At 44.6% G+C, this 22,385-nt stretch overlaps 1 protein-coding gene across 1 annotated transcript in view; it reads left to right on the top strand.

Annotated features, from left to right (window-relative positions):
• Nucleotides 1-21,672, top strand: part of MGAT4B (alpha-1,3-mannosyl-glycoprotein 4-beta-N-acetylglucosaminyltransferase B) — a 77,509-nt gene extending 55,837 nt beyond the window's left edge. The window contains exons 6-15 of the mRNA XM_081851437.1: nt 167-280; nt 1,300-1,375; nt 2,324-2,438; nt 4,725-4,855; nt 9,103-9,210; nt 10,801-10,994; nt 12,385-12,463; nt 12,965-13,052; nt 19,332-19,444; nt 20,594-21,672. Of these exons, the coding sequence (XP_081707563.1) occupies nt 167-280; nt 1,300-1,375; nt 2,324-2,438; nt 4,725-4,855; nt 9,103-9,210; nt 10,801-10,994; nt 12,385-12,463; nt 12,965-13,052; nt 19,332-19,444; nt 20,594-20,617 (1,042 nt within the window). The 3' untranslated portion in view covers nt 20,618-21,672. The remainder of the gene's footprint in view (nt 1-166; nt 281-1,299; nt 1,376-2,323; nt 2,439-4,724; nt 4,856-9,102; nt 9,211-10,800; nt 10,995-12,384; nt 12,464-12,964; nt 13,053-19,331; nt 19,445-20,593) is intronic.
• Nucleotides 21,673-22,385: the final 713 nt, after the last annotated feature.

The raw sequence follows: 22,385 nt of genomic DNA, 5'->3' as shown, positions 1-22,385 counted from the left end.
AATGTCGTCCTGCCCTGTGGTGTGCCATGATTTTCAGGCTATTAATCGCTAGTGTTGGGTTGCATTCTCCTCTTTGCAAAAAGTGACAGCTTCTTCCTTACCTCTTTCTTTCTTTCTTTCTTTCTTTCTTTCTTTCTTTCTTTCTTTCTTTTTTTCTCCCTCTCAGGTTCCCCAATGAAATACATTCTGGCCTTCTAGAAGTTATTTCCCCTTCTCCACACTTCTACCCAGACTTCTCTCGCCTCCGGGAATCCTTTGGCGACCCCAAGGAAAGGGTCAGGTAAGAGAGAGCCTGCTGACTGGATACCTACTGGCACTCTGTGTTCGTCTGCCCCGCCCCCCACCACCATGGCTTTGTAAGAGAAGAAAACAGGCATTTAAAGGGAGCAAGTAGAGGTTGTTGGCTGTTGAATGGCCTGTACTTCTTTTCCAAAATGTATTTGCCTGAGCAAGCTGCTCCAATTGTGAACAGCGCTGTTTCTCTTTTCTTGTGACTCCAATGGAATATGTGCCTTAGAGCTAGTGCCATTATTCACACAATTGCTAATCATGTGACAGCTCTTTTAATTTAACATAAGCAACCCCCGCAGCAAAGGGTGGGTGGGGGGACACAACCCTTTGCCCCCACTGCAGTTCTGATCCAGATGTTGGCCCCTCCCCTTTGCATCAAGAAGGAAACTCCCACCGGCACCCACAGGGAAAAAAATTCTTAATGCAAATAGCAGCCAGAAGGGGGCTGGATAGAAAGCTGCCTTATGCAGACTCAAGACTGTTGTTGGTTCATATTGCTTACACTGAGTGGCAGCAGCTCTCTGGGAATTCAGACCAAGGACATTCCCAGCCCTGCCTGGCTCCAGGGATTGAACCTGGAGCTTTTTGCATGTAAAGCAGGTGCTCTGTCAATGAGCTATGGCCCTTCCCCATGAAAGTAGAGACTGTAACCGGGACAAAGGGTTAAATCTCTTACTCCCCACCCCTCTCCTCATGCTGCAGTTACAATCTGGACTGAACCGCCTCCCATGACTGTTCCGTTACTTAGATTTTTAAAACTACACGTTGCTAATCCCATGAATAACAACAGATGTCGTTGGGTCCTAATATCACCTAGGGTCCAAGCTAGAATGATAGCTATGCACTCAGAATAGATCTGGAACTCATTATGGTCTCAGAATGAGAGTGTACCGGATTCTGAATTCCCTGCTGAACTTGTGTTTTTCTCCATTAAAAGCACCTGCTGCCTGCCAGCAATGGAACAACTTTCTGCCTTGTGTGCCATTATAGCCTTTCTCTATTTTATAGGTGGAGGACTAAACAGAACCTAGATTATTGCTTTCTAATGATGTATGCACAGTCCAAAGGCATCTATTATGTCCAGGTAAGTTAAACATTGGCTAAAGTATAGATTCTGTTGCTCCCAGGAAGGAACATTTTGTCTGGGTCCTTGATCAAAACACAAAAGTATGTGTGGGGAGCCTGTGTTTTAGAAGGGGAGAGGGTACATACAGTAGACCATGTTGTTCATTATTTTGATCTGGCTCTTATGTGTTGCATTAAAACTGTTAATTTTAACCCTTTCTTGGGTATGACCTTGGTGTTCTAACAGCAGTTGGCCAGATGAATTTTGCTAAGATTTAGACGGGGAAATGATCACTTTAACCTTCACAAGATTTGAGGGAGGGCCATAGTTAAGGGAGCAAAACATTTGCTTTGAATGCAGAAGGTCCCAGATTCAGTTCCTGGCAGGGACAGGCTCCTGGCTGCAGGCCTGTGTTGACAGCACTGAGCCAGAAGGATCAATGGTCTGACTCGGTATCAGATAGCTTCATATGTTCTATATCCTGAGTTAGCTGGAGTGGTAGAATGGGGCATTATGGGTTTTTGTTTTTTTAAAAAAAGCATTTCAGCTTTGACATTATGTGGTCTTGACTTGGTAGCCTAACTCTGGAATCAGCATATTGCTGCTGGTACCTTGTTATGTAACATGACTTATGATAGCAGGGTCTATTTCTAATGTTTGCCTGCTTCCAATGGCTAGAAAAACAAGATCCGTGTTTGATTATGGGAATAGGTCTTTTATTGTATAATGCTGGCATGCCTGGAGCTAATTGACCATTACTGATTGAATATTATTCATTATTTTAGTTTGTTTAACAAAAACAGGAAACTGCTGGAAGGTTTTGTCTTCCTTATTAAAATCCTGTCCCTGGCTAGAGGTTTCTTCCTCCCATTTTTGCTTGTTGGACATGTTGTAGGGTAGAGGTTTTCTTCAGCAGAGTGCATGATCTGTCACGAGCACTGGCATCTCCCACTGTTTGTTTTGTAGCTGGAAGATGATATTGTAGCCAAGCCAAACTATCTCAGCACAATGAAGAACTTTGCTCTGCAGCAGCCATCAGAGGAATGGATGATCCTGGAGTTCTCGCAGCTTGGGTTTATTGGTAAGGCTCCCTTCAACATAGCACCAACAGCACCTTCAGGTGCATTTTGCTTAGAGGAGAAACCTCTCCCAGAGGCGTGTGCTTCAGTGCTGTGCCTAACTCTGCCTGCAAGAGAAAGAAAAGCACCATCCATGTTCTCAGTTGTGCTTCTTTTGGCACAAATGGAACACAAAAGTTGTGACAGTTGCACTCTGGCTTCCTCCAAACTCAACGCAGAACACAAAGAACATACAGCAAAGCCAGCCATCTCTAGTTTCACTTTGCTTTTTTGTGTGACACAAATGTTTTATTGATGTGGCTTGTTAAACAGGCCAAGCGTCTTAAGAGGCTCTAGTTACTAGCTGGGAGGAGCAGCTGGTTCATGTGCATGCTTGTCTTGTGGAGATGGAAAGAGAGAGGTGTTAAGCAGCCCTGTACAGGGAAGTTTTTAATGTTTGATGTCTTACTGTGTTTTAATTTGTTGATAGCCACCCAGAGTGGCTGGGGCAACCGAGTCAGATGAGCAGCATATAAATTTACTACTACTACTACTATGATGTTAAAACAGCAGAGATCTTTCACTGATTACAGGTGGGGAAAAACCAATCTTTCCTACCACTACTATTTGGGTGGCAACAATATTGCAAGGGATATGGGGGCACTGAATGCAACTGAATCAGGAACTGGAGAGATGGCCTTGAATGAAGCCTAACAGGAAAGGTTGCGTCAAACCTCCATTCCAATTAAGGAGCAGAGCAGACATGGCTCATGGAGAAATAATAATAATAATAATAATAATAATAATAATAATAATAATAAATTCATTAGTAGTTTACCTTTCCTTCAAGGAGCTCAAGGTGGCTTACATAGTTGTCCTCCCCATTTTTTTCTCACAACAACCCTGTGAAGTAGGTTGGACTGCGAGAGTAAGTGGTCCAAGGTCACCCAGTAGGCTTCATGGCTGAATAGGTATTTGAAACCTGATCTCCCAGGTACTAGTTCAACACTCCAACTGGTACTCCACACTGGTTCTCTATAACTTAATCAAGGTTGGGTTAAGAAGGGCATCCTGATCAAATTTGCAGATGACACCAAACTGGGAGGGGTGGCTAACACCCCAGAGGACAGGATCACACTTCAAAACGACCTTGACAGATTAGAGAACTGGGCCAAAACAAACAAGATGAATTTTAACAGGGAGAAATGTAAAGTATTGCACTTGGGCAAAAAAAATGAGAGGCACAAATACAAGATGGGTGACACCTGGCTTGAGAGCAGTACATGTGAAAAGGATCTAGGAGTCTTGGTTGACCTCAAACTTGACATGAGCCAACAGTGTGACGCGGCAGCTAAAAAAGCCAATGCAATTCTGGGCTGCATCAATAGGAGTATAGCATCTAGATCAAGGGAAGTAATAGTGCCACTGTATTCTGCTCTGGTCAGACCTCACCTGGAGTACTGTGTCCAATTCTGGGCACCACAGTTCAAGAAGGACACTGACAAACTGGAACGTGTCCAGAGGAGGGCAACCAAAATGGTCAAAGGCCTGGAAACGATGCCTTATGAGGAACGGCTAAGGGAGCTGGGCATGTTTAGCCTGGAGAAGAGGAGGTTAAGGGGTGATATGATAGCCATGTTCAAATATATAAAAGGATGTCACATAGAGGAGGGAGAAAGGTTGTTTTCTGCTGCTCCAGAGAAGCGGACACGGAGCAATGGATCCAAACTACAAGAAAAAAGATTCCACCTAAACATTAGGAAGAACTTGCTGAGCTACATCTCCAGCCCCAGGCAGTGAGCGTGGCCAGTCATCAGGGATGATGGATGTCATAGTTCAGCAACATCTGCAGGGCCACAAGTTAGCCACCACTGCTTCGATACTACATTTCTCCCCAGAATAGCACATATTGATTTTAGGCTGTGCCGGAGCAAATACAGTCCACTCTTATAAAGCCCTCACTGATATGAGGCATTAACTTTATTTACAGTGTCTGACCTCCTACATGTCAGAACATGTAGCAAAACGTACTTCTGGCCCGCAGACCACTGTTTGGCGAACAGACTGGCCCCTGAGAACATAGAAGTTGGCCTAAAGTCTTGGTCAAGAGTTGTCTGTAAGAGCACGGCCATATGCAAGGGGCTAGCAGTGTGCCAGTATTAGATTCTGCTAATTGGCTCAGCATCAGCAGGCTGAATGCCTTTTTAAAAAGAAGTTCACATCTGTAGAGAGTACTCCAGGGCAAGGAAAGGGTTGTTTCTCTGATCCAACATGCATTTCTAATTTTTCTCTCTTGTCCACACTTTCAGGGAAGATGTTCAAGTCTTTGGATCTCAGTCTTATTGTGGAATTCATACTCATGTTCTATAAGGACAAGCCCATAGACTGGCTCCTGGATCATATCCTCTGGGTAAAAGTCTGCAACCCAGAGAAAGATGCAGTAAGTTAACCCCAAATTTGTTGAAATGGTCTCCTTCTAACTTATGCAGATGTGCCTTTTAACGAAATGATACTGAAATTATGCAGGGATTCTGCAGTGGGTCATTTTAAAGGTATATTGAGTCTCTTTTAAATTAAAAACTGAATTCTGTAAAGGATGGAATCACTTGGGGAGATGTTAAGGAATACTGGGTGTTGGCTGGAGGGGATACAATTTGTGGTTCCTAAAAGCTATTACAAGCCACAGAACTCCTCCCTCTGGTATGCTGTGAGATGCTGCCCAAAACAAGAGAGTTCCTGGCACTGGAGAGAGATGAGCTGGTTTGCATTGCTTTGATGCAAAATTCTCTCCAATAAAAACACATCAAATAGTTGGGTGATGAAGTAATTCTTGCAACTGGATGCAAGGTAGTCAGAAGATAATCATTTGTGATATCATACTTAATGTTTGTTTATTCTTAAGAGACAACATTTAGTACCCAGAGTAAGACTCAGCTACTGCCTATCTCCTTGCCTGGTTCCAGTCTACCTTTCGCACCCACACGTAGCCTTTTCTGGAACAAACAAAGCTTGTTCACTCACCCCTGAGCACTTAGCGCTCAGGAAAGACCAGCAGTTGCCACAGAAAGAAATATCTACTTGCCAAAAGTAAGTAGATATTTCTTCCGCTGCAGCTGAGGCTGACTAATACCTGGTTTGCTGGGTGGACAGTGATTTTCCCTGGGCTGGGATCTGCCTTGTGGTTTGCTCTGTGTCAATATAATGAGGTGTTGCTGGTGTTTATCTTGTTTTCAAGGCCTTGAACTAGAACATAGTTTCAATGTCACTGTGCATCCACCTTCGCTTGCCTTCCCCTTCCAAATTCCCCCCTCCCGCCCCCTGGCATGCTTTCCAGGGGATCCTGAGAGCATCTAAATCATTGTCTATTTTAAAATGTAACCTAGTTCCAGCATAGATTTCTGGCTCCCACTCCTGCTGCTTGCCTGATTAACTCTGCACAACAGTCTTTTAAACCAGACTTGCTCTTGTAAATCCTGCTGTGTAGAATCAAATTGGTAACTTGTAGGATTTGTCTCCTTGATTGAAAGTTTGCCTGACCTGAGGTTTAGTGGTGAAATGCTTTGCCTGATCTGAATATCTCTTCCTTTTGTCTGAAAACCAACTTTTAGAGTTCACCCGCTGTAGCTGCTTTCATTAGCTGCATCGGTAACAACAATAAGAAGGCACAAGGCAGAGAGTGGAACCACTCTTGACTGCTGTGTCCCACTTAACATCAGGCAGGAAGGAGCCCTTTGCTAGCTGCATTCAGGAATTCTCTCATGAGTGGAGCCAGGTTTTTAATTTTCTAAAGTAATGAGAGCTGGATTAGGGGATTATCTTGGAGCAGGGCTTCAGGGAATATGACTGCAATGCCAAGTGTTGCAGGTAGTACAAATGGTTTTGCGAAGCAACCTGTGTCTGTGAGAGAGAGGGCTTACACATATTAGGTAGACAGCTATATTGGCAGTGGAACCACAGGTGACTGCCATTGCTAAAATGTGAGAGTTCTTGGTCTTAAAAAGGCCTACCCAGCGGGATTTGTGAGTTCTATTGTTATTGTTTTCTGTTATATAATTTCCTAGCTAAAGATTAATTTAGCACCTCACATTGATAAGAATGTACATCCAGACCACCACTTCTTGGGACCAGCCATAAAGTATGTCACACCTCAAGAAATGGGGGGGGAATGCAAACGTGTGACAGACAGAATTTTTGTAGGGGACAAAAATGGGGCAGGGGTGGGTGATGCCTTGAAAAAAGGTCAGAGAGTGACATGGTGGTTTGGGCAGATTTCATTTTGCTTTCTCTTTTGCTGTCCTAGTCCTCCTAATGGTTGCATGTTTTCCTTCACATAAAATTGCAGGCTAAGATTTTAAATATGTTTTCCTTAATAAATGCTGGCATCAGGCAATCACACCTTTTATACACCCATTTGCCATTTGCCTCATGAAAGGGAGGCAGGGCAAGGCAGTGGGGAATGACCTTGGGAAAAGATAATAAAATAGTATTCTTAAGTAGGCAGCTTTAGCTTATTCTAAGAGAAATTAGCAAGTGAAATTAACAAGGTGAATTGGCGCAAGGGTTCAGCGGCATACACCTACAGACTTTTAAAAGAGAAAAAAGCCTCTAGTGACGGAGGAGGAAGTGTCGATAATGAGTAGACAAGAGAAACAGCTTCAGACTTGCATCTTGTATTTTAGGAAGGTGGTGGTAGAAGTGAAAGTGGTATTAGGCGCAAATTATACCTCCTTTTCACAGTACTATAAGTAAAAGAATAGTCTGTGCATGCGCCAAATTCAAAAGCTTATTTGCTCAGCGCTTAGTTTCTCCTTCATGCCTATGTGTCTCTGTTCTTCATAAGTCTCCTACGTGCAGCATATTTTCATTCACAAATGTATTCTCAAACTCTCCCAGGTGACAGAGTTGGGCAGAGGATTTTTTTGTTTTTAAGAAAAAGTGCCGCAGATTTGCTTGGTACCACTCTAGAGTTGATCAAAATTTTCTCTTTTACAAACTGGTGGTAGAAACAGAAGGTGGCTCAGTTTCCTCTTAGCTGTGTAGAGACAAAATGAGACAGTTGCAATGAACATCAGCAAAATAGTGTTTTATGAACAAAGAATACAAACATATGAAGTTGGGAGGAAGGCCCATGATTTATCCCGACAGCTAGTTAATTAATTTAACAGTAACGACACATTCATGAGATTACACTAACCAGAAGGTCATAGCGTCCTGCTGCCCAAGGCTGCCTCCTTCCCATTCCCTGACTCTAGCAGGTTGCTAGAGATCAACAGTACACTAACCTATCCACTTCCCTTAGAGTTGAGTCTAGCAGCCTGGCTCAGTTGAAATCCCATTGAAGAACACATTCCTGAGCTGTACTTCATTCTGTCTCACTAGTGGTGACACCAGAATTGAGCTGGACAGCTGATCTCAATCCATATCCATCATCTTTTAAACATTTTTAAGAAGTTGCAATACCAGTCAAGGGAAGATAGTGGTCCACTTGGAACTAGACCTTCATACCAACTTTGGTGTAGATGAAAGCATACCTGTTTTAAGTGTGGCAGAAACATTTTATACACACATTTGCTGCATTCTGAGGTATTTGTTTTCAGGGTAGCAAATATGTATTCAAAATACTTTCACAACACTTAGGCAGTGTACACACTATACCTTTAAAGCATGTTCAAAGCACATTCTATCGCTCAAAGAATTCTGGGCATGGTCGTTTGTAATTCTGTGTAGGGTAAACTACAGGGCCAAGAATTCTTTGAGGGGTAGAATGTGTTTTAATGTGCTTTAAATGTAATAGGAAGGATTCAAATTACAGTCATACCTCGGAAGTCAAACGGAATCCATTCTGGAAGTCCGCTCAACTTCCAAAACATTCGGAAACTAAATTGTGGCTTCTGATTGGCTGAAGGAAGCTCCTGCAGCCATTTGAAACCACAGAAACCCTGCCAGACGTTCGGCTTCCAAAAATAGTTTTCAAACCAGAACAATCACCAGCCAAAACATTTGAGAACTAAGCTGTTCGAAAACCAAGGTACGACTGTAGTGCAGTGGCAGTTTTGTAGTCAGCGCAATCATTTCAGCTTGCCACATGGAAAAATACTCTCGGTCTCTTCCTCTGCTCCACTCTTCTGGGGTTGTCTCAACATGCCCCAGAGCCCATTTCTGGAGGATTACAGGAGAAAAGCCCTGTTGTGCTAGCAGGAGCACTTGTGCTGGCTTCTTCTAGTGCAGGGGTCAGCAACCTTTTTCAGCCGTGGGCCGGTCCACCGTCCCTCAGACCACGTGGTGGGCCGGACTATATTTTTTTGGGGGAAAGGAATGAATTCCTATGCCCCACAAATAACCCAGAGATGCATTTTAAATAAAAGGACACATTCTAATCATGTAAAAACACTCTGATTCCCAGACCATCCACAGGCTGGATTTAGAAGACAATTGGGCCGCATCTGGCCCCCGGGCCTTAGGTTGCCTACCCCTGCTCAAGTGGGACTCATTAGCTGAATCCCACCCCTTGTGTGTACACAGCCTTAGGGTGATGAAGGCAATAGCAGCTTAAGTGTGGTTTGGACATGCCTTCTTTGAAACCACTTCTTTCACACTTACAGGTGAAAAGTAATTGTGTCCCAAATGGCAAACTTGACTGAAAGTGGGAAGCACAAATCTTGATTTTTATATATATTATTATTTTAGAAACACTGTGACAGACAGAAGGCAAACCTGAGGATACGCTTCAAGCCCTCACTCTTCCAGCACGTAGGAACCCACTCCTCCCTCGCTGGTAAAATACAGAAGCTGAAAGTGAGTATGTGACGTCCTAGCACTGGGAAACTGCATCCCTACGCGTTGGGCAAATTTATATGTAAAATGTGATAAGTTTTCAAATATGTGTAGCAGTTTAGGCAGGGAAAGCAGGTGCTTTCAAATGCAGGTGCCTTCCCTAGGGAAGAGAGGTCAGTTGTGCTTCTTCTGCAGAGAAGGAGTGGATGCTTCACTGATAGAGTATGAAAGAAATTGTTAATGGCTTGGAAGCAAAGGCGAGGCATCGGGGTCAGGAGCCAAGGGAACTGGAGCATGGCAGGTATCAACTCTGATTAATAGCTGCTAGGCAGCGTTCAGTAGCTATGTGTTGCAGCAGCTTTAAAAGCCTCATATCAGCAGTGTTCTTTGGAAAGTGAGTCTGGGCAGAGGACAGGAACTCCATGCAAACGTTTGACTGTAAAACTTGGGCATCACAACACATTCGAGAGTTGTACTAGTTTCAGTGAGCTCTACCAAAACTATAATCTAAAGATCCAGTTCTAGGATTCTTACGTTTCTCTCTCTCTCTCTCTCTTACTTCATACAGATTTTGGTTCTCTTAAGTCCCCCCCCTCTCTCTCTCTCTTTCTTTCTTTCTTTCTTTCTTTCTTTCTTTCTTTCTTTCTTTCTTTCTTTCTTTCTTTTTTTCCCACCCTTTCTCAAGGAGAGGACTCAGGAGAGAGGGGTATTGCCAGAGGCATCACAGAAATAGGGAGTTTTGAGGATAGATTTGAAGACAGAGAGAGAAGGGCAATCAGTGTTGCATAGGTGTTCTTGGAAGGGAGTTCCAGGCATGTGGGGCAATGTGAGAGAAAGGGCAGACAAAAGTTGGGATGGGGTGGGAGGGAGGGAGTTTAAAGAGCAACAGTTATGCAAACTAATATTTGCTTATTTGTCTGTTTCTCATTGCTTTATGTATACCCCTTAAAGATTTGTTTATTTTTGATTAAGAGGATTATATATTTTTTCTAAACAAAAATAATAATAAACAGTCTTAGTCAGGGATACATTGACATACAAGTGTGGAAAGGAGAGCCAAGGCCATGGAGTGCTTTTGAAGATAAGAGTGAGGGGTTTGTGCTGGATCCCAGGGTGGACAGGAGGCCAGTGCTGATATTTAAAGAGAGGCATCACATCGTCTGAGAGACTGGAGTGATGAGAGAGATGAATGATAGAAATGAGGGTCCTGAGCAGTGACAACAGAAGCCCAGCAAGGAAAAGATACAAAGGCAGGAAATGACTGGATTGTGAACCAGAGTTTCTTGCTGGGGTGTATTTTCACCATGTGCAGGCAGAACTGACATGACTTTGGTGATGGACTGAATATATAGAGGGAGCAAAGCAGAGATAAAGGAGAGAACAGAGATAAAGCTAAGGTTTTTTGAAGCCCAAACAGCAGCCTGGATGGTAATGATGTTCATTGGCTCAGGGGATACAGAAAGAGAGTGAGGCCAGGGAAGAAAGATTTAAAGCCCCCTTAATTAAAGCAGCCCCACTACTGAATAGCAGTATTTCCATAAAAGTGCAATGGGAGTAGGAAACACAGTTTTATATAGTTTAAATTGTTTTGCTTTTACCTTGCATGTTGAGGACAAAGATTTTGGGAAGCAAGCACTTCGAAAAGAACACGTCAACCCTCCTGCAGAAGTTAGCACCAGTCTGAAAACCTACCAGCACTTCTCCTTAGAGAAAGCGTATCTGAGGGAAGATTTCTTTTGGGCATTTACCCCCACGGCGGGTGACTTCATACGCTTTCGCTTCTTTAAGCCCCTACGCATTGAACGGTGAGTATATGGAGATTTGTGGGGGAAGATTAGCTTGACATTTAAAAGTCACTCATCCCCTCTCCCCTGTGGTAGAACAAGAGTTCATCTGAAAGGCAGGTTGCATCTCATCCACTCATCACCCTGCTTCTCCCACATACGGCCTTTTAGCTTTCAGTTCTGCCTGCACAGCCTTACAGATAGTAAGCTAAAGCACGGATGAAATTAATTGGCTTTTTCAGTTACAAAGGGAAATCTACCCAAGTCTCAGTGGTGCCCAAGTCACCTAGACCCCATCCTGCTTTCTAACAGGGTATGCTTAATAAGGTTTGTTAGTTTTTGGTTCTGATACCATTGTGAATCATGTGTAGAGCTTTCATGAAAGTTCAGCCTGTCTCTGTGTGTTTCCTCCCTTTAGTGGCTCTATGACTGAGGTTTTGCCTCATTTTGATACCACTAAGAAATATTCATCTAGGAATGAGGAACCTGTGACTCTCCAGATGTAACTAGACTCCAAATCCCATCAGTCCCAGCCATTGATATGAGGCTCATGAGTGGGAGAATTCTGTTGCACGCATGTCTTGCTTGTGAGCTTCCCATATGCATTGGGCTGGCCCCTCTGAGAGCGTAATGATAGGCCAAGCAGGGCTTTTGTGGTCCACCGGGCTCTGGAGGGCCACAAGTTGCCATTCCAGGGGAGGAATTCAACGTAGTGCTGAGTTTATTGCGTCAGCTTGCCAGACAGAATGATCTCCCTTCTCCTTCCCCCATGTGCTGGTCTAGGGGTTCCCCTAACACACACACTCCAGACAATTTAGGAAGGCGGTGGGAGGTGAGGGCAAAAAGTCCTATTGTGCTAGCAGAAGATTCTTGCACTGGCTTCTACTAGCAGAACTCATAAACTGAATCTGGCCCCTGGTCTACAACTTAAATCATGTGCAGGAATTATGGGGGAAATTGAATGTTGTATGTAGAAGTCCATTTGTTTGTCTGTTAAATTTCCCTGAACATTTAGTGTCCGGGGTGGGTGGGTGTTCTCCCTCTCTCTCTGCCACTCCCTCTTGATTTGTTAACATGGGAATGTCTTGTCTGTGTGGCTTTATCCTTCCCAGAATCCGTTCAGGAAGCACAAGGAGTCACTTCTTACTTTTCCAGCTTGGTATCACTGAATAGTGAACTGTTCTCATCACAGGAGTAGATAATTGCACTTCTTACTGGAGTGCTTAATTTGCAAGCGCAATCAAACAATCAATCCATAATTAGTTGTTTGTGCACTTAGAGCCATCTTTCTCTCAAATGCGGCTTTCTGTGGAAAGAGAGGCCCCTTTTGGGTGAGTTTATGCCTGGTGGGGTCCTTCTGTGTTACATCCCCCATGAAGCTGTGCATTCATTGCTGGTTCCTGCCCCACAGGTTTTTCTTTCGCAGTGGCAATATTGAACACCCTGAAGACAAGCTCTTCAACACAACTGTGGAAGTGTTACCTTTTGACGTAAGTTTACTGAGCTTACCATAGTTCAGGTGAGGGGGGGGGGAGACCAAGGTTTAGGAGATTATAATCCAGATTTTTGTTACTTTGTGGTTGGATACCATGAGAAGAATATGTATGGGGTCAATGGGCTTAGCAGTGGAAGCTTCTGAGAAGCCTGTGCCACCTAATCTGAATTCTAATTCTAATTCCTGAGGCATTATTCCGAAACCTAGGAGCAAGGCTGCTTATTCATTCTCTATTTAAAGTACACTACCTGTGGCAGGAAAAAGGTAGTCCTTACAAGGATTTATATTTTAATAGACTTTTTTGGGGGGAGGGGGGGTCCTTGAAAGCATAGAGAAGGTCTTCCAGCAACCCGGTATGCTAGAGTAATTCTGTGTCTCTGAAAAAGTAAACATTGCCTGATGTTTTATGACCATAGTGGTTTAAACTGTACCCGCAGCAGGCTGCCTAAATCCTTCTTGCTGGCTTTTTGCAAAGATTGTCTCTTTTCCTGCGCAGAGTCTCCAGTCAGATAAGGAAGCCCTGCAGGAGGGAAGAGCAACAGCATTCAAGTACCACAGGACATCTGACGGCTACATACAGATAGGTAAATTGCTGGTTCAAGGCAAACAGCAGCCTGCTGGTTGTGGATAATGCCCTGTGGTATGTTGCTGTTCAGATAACACAATTACGCAGAGAGTGATTGCATGGAAGGTTTCAGGGGTGGGAGACAAGCTTATCTTGAATTAATTAGCATCCCCCACCCCACCATTGACCTGGAATTTAGAGTGAAAGTCATTCACTCAGAACACACATGACATTTTTGTCATTTTCCCAAGGAATAGAATTTGCATATGTCTTCATTTTAAAGACTTTGCTGAGGTGGATTTTCTCGGCTAACACTGTGCAAATGCAAATGTTGACAACACTGCAGAGGTCAAGAAGTACGGATAAACCTGAAGGACAGAAAGAACAGCTTGATTATACAGTTAATCTCAAATTGTTCTTTGGGGCAGTAAAAAAAGAAATGAAATGAAAAGTGTTTTCTCTTTAGTTCTCTTCTTAAGCACATTGATATGTGGAATCAGTGGAGCCTGTTCTCATGTGGTGTCTTTTTATGATTGGAGCTTTGGCACTCATCCTGCTGCTCTTTCTGGGCAGCTTCCAGCATCATCTCTTCTGCCTACTTGCTTTCTGAAAACAATTGCAGGAACTAGGGGAGCAAATGGTTACAGGTTTACATCTTCCTGCCTGTAGGAATGGTATCTTGTGGGTCTGAAACCCTACTCTGAAACCCTACACTGAGCACTTTCCACATGTGCCAGCCAGTAGCTGTGTCATGGTTGATTTGCTACCTGTTGTTTTTGCTTTTTTAACAAGTCGAAAACTATGCTAGGGTTTGGACTTAAGATTACGTACTTCTGGCCCCAGTAACTTTCAGATCTCACTGGGCGTCTGTGTGTCTGGGTTTGGGGGAAGGAGGACATGGAAGAGGGATGTTTTGTATCTAAAAAGTTTCAATACCTCCAGGGAATAAGCAAAAGGGAGCAGGAGCTGTAACATCAGAAGTGGTCCTCAGCTTATGCAGTTACCTTGTGTGAATCAGAGAATTCCTTGATTGTTGAGAGGCACAAGCTATAGCTGAGCAAGTATCATAGCTGCTCCTTGTAAGCAATCTGCACATTCTTGTTGCCAAAATGGCTTAAGCCTCATTTAGCACCAAGTCTGAGGCTGCGTACACATTAGTGGCTTAAAATATAGCAAAGTCATTCTTCCCTGCCACTTTTCCAAGTCATATTTGCACATTTCTGTGTACACCAGAGGTATGTCTTCACCCAAAGTGCATTAGCTGTTTGGTTTTGCTGTGCCTTCAAACCCCATTTATGAAGCTGTGATCTGCATATGCCCAGCCCAGAGGGTTTGCAGTCCTCTTGAAAACAGGCTGTTTTGGAATTTGAATATGATTTATGAGCACAAAATACATGTGCTATACAGCTCAGTGTGAACTAAGTCCATATGTATATTTAGTTGTCTGTCTCTTTAAAATGCCCTTGAGTCCTTTCCTGGCCACTGCTCACTTGTAATTTAAAGTCTCATCGAAGTGGCCTTTGGGGAACGTTAAGAGAAAGAAGTTGAGAGTGGAAAGAGTTTAAGTGGTGGCAGGAAAAATGGAGACTCTAGCAGCGCAGGAAAGGCTTTGCAGAATTTGGTGGACTTTTGAAGGCAGAGGAGGTGACTAGCTGGATAAGACAGGAAGTGCTAGGCCTAGGAAACTCCATGATAGCTGCAGCAGGAGAGGGCAGCCAAAGTGGGATGATGTCACAATGTCCTTGTGCAAAACAGGGAAAGCAAGGAGAGAAGCAGAGGCAAATAAGAGAGTCTGCATTCCATGCCAGAGCTAGAAGCTTGGATTTGAAGTGCAAAACAGCAGGGTACCAGCGTTGACTTGAGGAGAGAGGTGACAGGATTGCACAGGGTGTGACAGGTGGGTGGAGAAATTTTACCAAAGGTGTTTCTAGTTGACACGAGAAAGGAAAGACTGCAGGCATATTGATCAGGACAAGAAGTTACAGTAGACTTGGAGAGACAGGAACTGGTCGCAAATGATAATTTTAGCAGAGAGAAAATAATTGATTTGGGAGATGTTGAAGAGGAAAAAGAGGCAATGCATGGTAATGGCTGGGATAGCAGAAAGAGAGTGGCAAGATTATTCCCTGCTGCTTTTAAGATGGCTGCTCATTTAATGCAGGCATAGATTTCAAGAGTACATCATATCCATACATATCTTCAGTTAGCAAGGGCAAATCTGTCGATCAATAACTGTTTCCCCTTCAAATGTGCAGAAGTGGGGACAGTCCTTTACCAGAGATGCCAGGGACGTAGGAAGGGGGGGGGGCAATGAGGACGGACCGCCCTGGGTGCCCTCACTGAGGGGGGTGACATTTGGCATGCCACCCACCTGTGACTCCCAATTCTACCCTGAGCCGTCAGGGTAAGGGGGGAGCTGCGCTGCTTTGCTGGAGGCATTCCCCCCCTTCCCCCTTCATTTTGACAGCTTGGGGGAGGCTTGGGAGTCACAGGCAGGTGGCGCGCTGAATGTCTGCCATGGGTGGCTTGCTCCACCCCTGGCTGCAGGGCACCCGAGTGGCTATCCTGCGCCTGGGAGGGCACCCTCCGTGCCACGCCCCCCTCAGGAGTGCGCCTGCCCTGGGCAGTGCAGCCATATGCTCCGCCGCTGCCAGATGCCACTTCTATGCACAGTGCTAAGAACAATTTGTTTATTTAATAGTTTTGTAGAGTTACAGGAACATATGCAACTACAAAAATGCCTGGAAGCAATAAATTAACATTCAGATGAAACTAACAAATTGTTTGCATGAAAGTTTGTGTCCTTCACAATTGTCATTGGGGTAAATCAAAGCACTGTGTTGTATGTATATACAAGCTTATGCCTTGCATGTAAAAGGCACCAGGTTCAGTCCTTGCATCACCAGTTAGCAGGGATCAGGTAGCAGGTAAAAGGCCTGTGATTTTGTGTGTGTGTCAGAAGATTCACATGTATGTTTTTTCTGGTTTTTGTGCCAAAGTACAAGATGCCAGGAATAAAGTGGCTCTTACATTATGAACTCCTCGGTCAGAGGAATGTGCCTACCTCTCCAGGCACCGGCTGAATTCCTTTTGACCTCTCCCTGCGACTCCCGGCAGGTTAAACAGACGAGGTCTGTATCGACGATTTTTCCCAGACTGTGAGAAAAACACACCATTGCTTCTCCCTCCTCCCTGCTTCCCCAGGGAGGGGAAATAGACTCAGACAGAAATGTATCTACATGCTTTTATTTCTGTCTTTAGCAGCCATACAGATAAAGATGTCTGCACTCTTCACAAACAACAGCAGAGAGAGTATAAACTCCACCCATGTACATCCTGTACAGGTCATATGACACACACTGAGCTAACATCCGGTGCTCAATACGGAGAATGGACTGCCCCTTTCTTGCCATGGTAACAGTCACAAACATCCTGTCTGGCTTTCCAGCCACCTGCAGCTGGCTTAGCTGCCACTTGCTTCTGCATTGCTTCTTTATGGTAACAGGTAGCAGTGTCTATGAGGATTTGTTGTTGTTTGGTCATTTAGTCGTGTCCGACTCTTCGTGACCCCATGGACCAGAGCACGCCAGGCACTCCTGTCTTCCACTGCCTCCCACAGTTTGGTCAGACTCATGTTCGTAGCTTCGAGAACACTGTCCAACCATCTCGTCCTCTGTCATCCCCTTCTCCTTGTGCCCTCCATCTTTCCCAGCATCAGGGTCTTTTCCAGGGTCTTCTCTTCTCATGAGGTGGCCAAAGTATTGGAGTCTCAGCTTCAGGATCTGTCCTTCCAGTGAGCACTCAGGGCTGATTTCCTTCAGAATGGATAGGTTTGATCTTCTTGCAGTCCATGGGACCCTCAAGAGTCTCCTCCAGCACCATAATTCAAAAGCATCAATTCTTCGGCAATCAGCCTTCTTTACATCACTACTTCCATACATCACTACTGGGAAAACCATAGCTTTAAGGAAAACCATAGCTTTAACTATAAGGATTAGAGCCCTGCAAATAAAGCATAGCAACTAGGAGATTGTGCTACAAACTGAGAAATCCCTCCATCAAATACCACCTGTCATTTTGGCAAACTGCTCTTCTCTCAGCCTCAGCCATATAACACAATACTGACTCTGATTTGCAGGCTTATGGCAAGAGAGTATACACAAAGAACACAAAGTGTTAGAAAGTGCAAGTGAAAGGGGACATGGTAGAAGTTTGTAAAATTATGCATGGCATGGAGAAAGTGGATATAGAAAAGTGTTTCTCCCTCTTTCCTAACACCAGAACTCATGGAAATTTGATGAAGCTGAATGTTGGAAGAGTTGGGACAGATGAAAGAAAGTCCTTGTTCACACAGTGCCTAGTGAACTATGGAACTCACTGCCATAGGAGGCAGTAATAGCCATCAACTTGGATGTCTTTAAAAGATTAGACAAATTAATGGAGGGCAAGGCTATCAGTGGCTAATAGACATGATGGTTATATTCTACCTTCACTGTTGGAGGCAGTGTGCCTCTGATTACCACTTTTTGGGTAATGCAGACGGGCAGAGTGGTGTTGCTCTCATGTCCAGCTTGCAAGTTTCACACAGGTATGTGATTGGCCCCTGTGAGAACAGGATGCTGGACTAGATGGGTCCTGGGTCCTGCAGGCTCTTATTTTCCTAGGATTCCTAATGGCCTTTGAGGACACTCCTTTCCTTTCCTCCTCCCTCCAGATTTCCATTTACATCAACAACAAGCAATGCTTTTTTCAGCAGGAACTCACCAGAACTCAGTTCTGGCACCTCTTTTTCTAGAAAAAATAGCACTGACAACTGGCACTCTCCATGTGCCATCTTAGATGGGATGTTGCATGTGTGTGTAGGGGCACCCCCTTTATGTTACGGATAGTGCCATTTTCATTACATAAGGATCGGTACACAGAGAATGAATTCACTATTTGTGTGAGAGAGAGACTTGAGAGTGAGAGATTATAATATACGATAAAGCAGTGCCACCTACTGGACAGCTGCAGCTTTGCAAAGCATAAAGACATGGAACTAAATACAGTGGTATCTCGTCTAGCATCCGCCTCACCGAGCGCCTGTTCCGTCGAATGTCCACAGCAAACCCAGAAGTACCAGAGCAGGTTACTTCCGGGTTTGCCACATGCGAAGAAGTGCAAACCGCTCCATGCGCAGATGCGGCACCTTGTCCAGCATCCTTTTCGGCCAGCGACCGGGGCTCCGGAATGGATCCCGGTCGCAAAACGAGCTACTACTGTAGTCTTTTAAGTTTCTTCAGGGGAGAGAAGATTTGACGTTTGCAGCCATTCACACCACAACTTAGTGTAGTGATATTGTTTGGTGGTCTGTAACTGTCATGTTTGGATGTTGCTTCCACCTCCAGAAAGCTATTATTTGGGGACTTCTAGTATGGAGATCAAACATTGTGCCCCCTCATCATGTAATGTATTAAGATTTCTCAAGAACTCTTTTTAAAACAGATGTCAATAGCCACATCCTTCCTCTTGGGCAATATGGTATTTTCTTTCAGAAAAAAACCTTTGTGTGTCTACAGGGCATAACTCATTCACAAAGTCATTCTTAATACTACATGTTTGTTAGCTCTGTTAAAAAGGGAAGAGGTCAGTGTGTAAAAATTAGGCAGGAGGGGAGCCAAACCCAGGAGGCTGCCTGCATTTGAAACATCTACACTGAGCTAGCAGGAGGTTCATCACTTGGTCATCACTAAATATTCAGATGTGTGTCATGTGGCATTTTAATGTTAACATGACCACGCCAGGCTTGCCGTACATATTTGGGTGATAAGTGGCCCATGACAGAGAGTAACCCTACAGGAAGTAGGGCAATAATATTGTGTGACATGCTCATCACTTGAAAATCCAGTCATGCGATTTCACACAAGGCGTGGTTTTTATAAACCGGGTCAGCTTGTAGAACAGTGGGTAGGAAATGTTTCCTCATGAGCACGCTCCTCTACAGCCAGTCACGTAAACTGAAAAGAGGAGTCCGTTTTAGGTAGCTCCACTGACTTCTCTGAAAGAGGGAGGTGGTGGCTTAGGAGCCACAGCAGTTACCATGACCGACTGCATCTCACATTGCAAGCAGCGCCCCTTTGTTTGAGCACAGAGGCTCCAGTGCATGCCATGACATTTCTAGGCATGACTGCATATGCTGGAGCCAGCCTGCAGAAATGACCCCGTTTCACCATGGAGAGCTGAGCGTGCAGTGGTGTTGCTGCCACTAAGAGGAACTGAGAGTTGTCCTGAAGTATTTTTTCCTTCGTCCATTGTGCAGGCACTTTTTCAAAGGGCATTGCTGAAGGAGAAGTGGACCCTTCCTTTGGGCCTCTGGAAGCAATACGGCTAACCATCCAGACTGACTCTCCCGTATGGATCATCTTGAGCGAGGTAATGTGTTTTCCTGGGAAAAACTCCCTTTATAAGGGTGGTGGTTACAGCAGCTCCCACTTAACCTTTCCGCCAACTGATCTGTCTAGGCGGGACAGGGAAAGCAAGTTCTTGAGAGATACAGTGCCCGTTTAGGGCCATTGCCTGCAATGCCCCAGACAATTCTATCTGGGGCACAGTGGAGAATTTTAAAATTGTGGCTTGTAATGCCAGGGGCTGAGCACAGTTGGCAATGCAGCCTGCCGGGGATTCTCTGGGTCTTTCCCCAGGCATTCATTCGGTAAGTAACCACAGTAATTGACCACAGTCCTCCACAGAGACAGGCTTAGCTTCCTGACAACCACCTTCGCAGGAGCTGCCCCCCACCCCCCACAACTCAAGAGACCTACCTCCCAAAGCCAGAAAGGAGAATGTATGTTGCTTAGAAGATAAAACACACTTTGGTGCTCAGGTGAACAGGAGTGGTTTGCTTATTTGGTTGTTGCATGGGGCTTGTGAGGTGATGCAAACTGAGTTGGTGAAATAGAAGCTTGGTAGTCAGATCCTCTAGGGACGCAAATGGCGCTGTGGGTTAAACCACAGAACCTAGGGCTTGCCGATCAGAAGGTCAGTGGTTCGAATCCCCGCGACAGGGTGAGCTCCCGTTGCTCGGCTCCTTCTCCTGCCCACCTAGCAGTTCGAAAGCACGTCAAAGTGCATGTAGATAAATAGGTACCGCTCTGGCGGGAAGGTAAACGGCATTTCCGTGCGCTGCTCTGGTTCGCCAGAAGTGGCTTAGTCATGCTGGCCACATGACCCAGAAGCTGTACGCCGGCTCCCTTGGCCAATAAAGCGAGATGAGCGCCGCAACCCCAGAGTCATCCGCGACTGGACCTAATGGTTAGGGATCCCTTTACCTTTAGTCAGATCCTCTAGACAGCAGTTGCATCCGCCTGCAGCTGTGATTTTATGTCTTAACTGTGAAATCCCTCCCCATTTCCGACAGAGATTTCATGCTGTGATTTGCTTCAGGTATGGTTGTCCAGAAGAGACAAAACTCTTTTCACTTGCACTTGGCATTAATTAATAGGGCAATATTCTAGAGGAGAAAAACAGATTTGCCCAGCTCTGACCTTTTTCTGTTGTTTTGCTAATCCCATGTACTTCCAGATATTCCTGAAGAAAGCTGATTGAACTTCAAGACCCAGGGATAATGCACAACATGGCTGTCAGCTCTTCCCCTCTTCTTCCTCTTGTCTATGAAACTGCAGACACAGCAGAATAGGAGCAGCCTAGTCAAAGGTGCCTGCTGAAGGGCACCTGCTGCTCCCAGAACAGGAAGAAAATGTTGGTGGTGAAACTTGGCAGGGCCTTAAGGGTTTCTGGACCACATTTACTGGGAGGAGAAGCGAAGCATTTTTTCATGCACAGGTGCTGGACTGTATTTAAAAAATGAAGCACTAGTGCTGGCCTATCTTGGATCCAGCTGCTTCTGCAGCTACAAAAAGAGGACCTTGGAGACTAACTTTCTGTGTAAAAGATTTGTTCTCCCCCCTTCCTTTGAGCAAGGACCACACACTATTCCCATGCCTCTTCCTCTTCCCCCCCACCCCCACCCCTGGCCCCTTGGGTGTTGATTCCTGAATGTATCACTAAAGGGTGCATTTAGAAATACGGGTTTAAGGACTATGAAGGCTAACTGCGAGGGCAGCTCAACTGTCAAGCAAAGCACTGATGCATCTTGGGAGCAAAGCAGACTGCACCTCCGGTCCCATGTGTGTAAGTAAAAGCAGTTGCTCCAGACTAAAGCTGAGGATTAAATATGAGGGGTAACTGGTCTGGGGTGGGAGGGAAGGGATGTATGGAGGGAACAGAATGGCAGGGAAATGAAAAACCACACTGTGCCTGCCAGGGTTGTACATGTGCCCTTCATACAATAAGAGTTCCTGTCGAAGTCTCCAGTGTCTTCATGCCTTGAGAATGAGTGCTAAAGTCCATCCTTTTAAATCCATATCTGTTATTTACTGGTTGGTGTGAATTTTGGAGAAAAATAAACCATGTAGGCCAGTCCTCAAATGGTAGGGATTAGAGTAATTTAAAACAAAAAAACCCAATGTCTCTAGCTATACACTGGAATGCGTTATACTACTTTAATGTGCTGTATTTTTTATTATTGGATACATTTGATTTTTAAGTATATCTATATAAAATATATATATTAAAATGTGCACTGTAAAATTTTAATTCAACTTAAAGTTGCATGTTTTATTTTACTGGCTCTTTCATTAATTAGGAAAGTCAAAGGCAAAGCGTGATTTTATAAGGCTATTAAAAGTAAGACATGCTTTCTGTACAGACACAGCTAAGACGGATTTTGCAATGGGGAGGATTTCTATTTAAACCAAAACCTACAGATACTTCCTCTAACACAGTAACCTATTTAACACACTGGCCCTTAACGTCGTCAAACTTGCATGCTCTCCTCCTTTATCACAGGTATTCTCCATGTGATCCATTAGGGAACTCACAATGGTAGTAGGGTCCCTGTGACGGATAGCACTATGCACAAATGCAAGTGAAAGGGTGCAAAATAGTTTTTGACCAAATCAAAGGCTGCCTTCCCACAGGCACTGAAGCTCACTACTGAGGCATAAATAAAAGCAGCATTGTGGTTTCCAACTGGAGCACAAAGTACAGCCATTTTGCATGGAGGAAGGTCCTGCTTTGCCTGAGATATTGGAGAGTTGTAGCCACACAGAAGACATTAAGTTAAATGTATTGTATAAGGCAGCCACATGCAAGCAAAGGTTCAAGCAAAGGAAAAAGTTGATAAAAAACCTTAAGGAGGGGGGAAAGAGAAGCTCCAAAACAATCTGAAATTCAACAACGTCCGTAAGACCACAGGTTAGTCCTCACCCTTACCAAAGATAGTAAGTTCTTGCTTCAGACAGGAATTCACAGC

Source organism: Podarcis erhardii, assembly GCF_964252035.2.
Source record: "Podarcis erhardii genome assembly, chromosome: 2".
Classification (NCBI taxonomy): domain Eukaryota; kingdom Metazoa; phylum Chordata; class Lepidosauria; order Squamata; family Lacertidae; genus Podarcis; species Podarcis erhardii.
The sequence above is the reverse complement of the archived record's forward strand: the minus strand, read 5'-3'. Positions and strand labels throughout refer to the sequence as shown.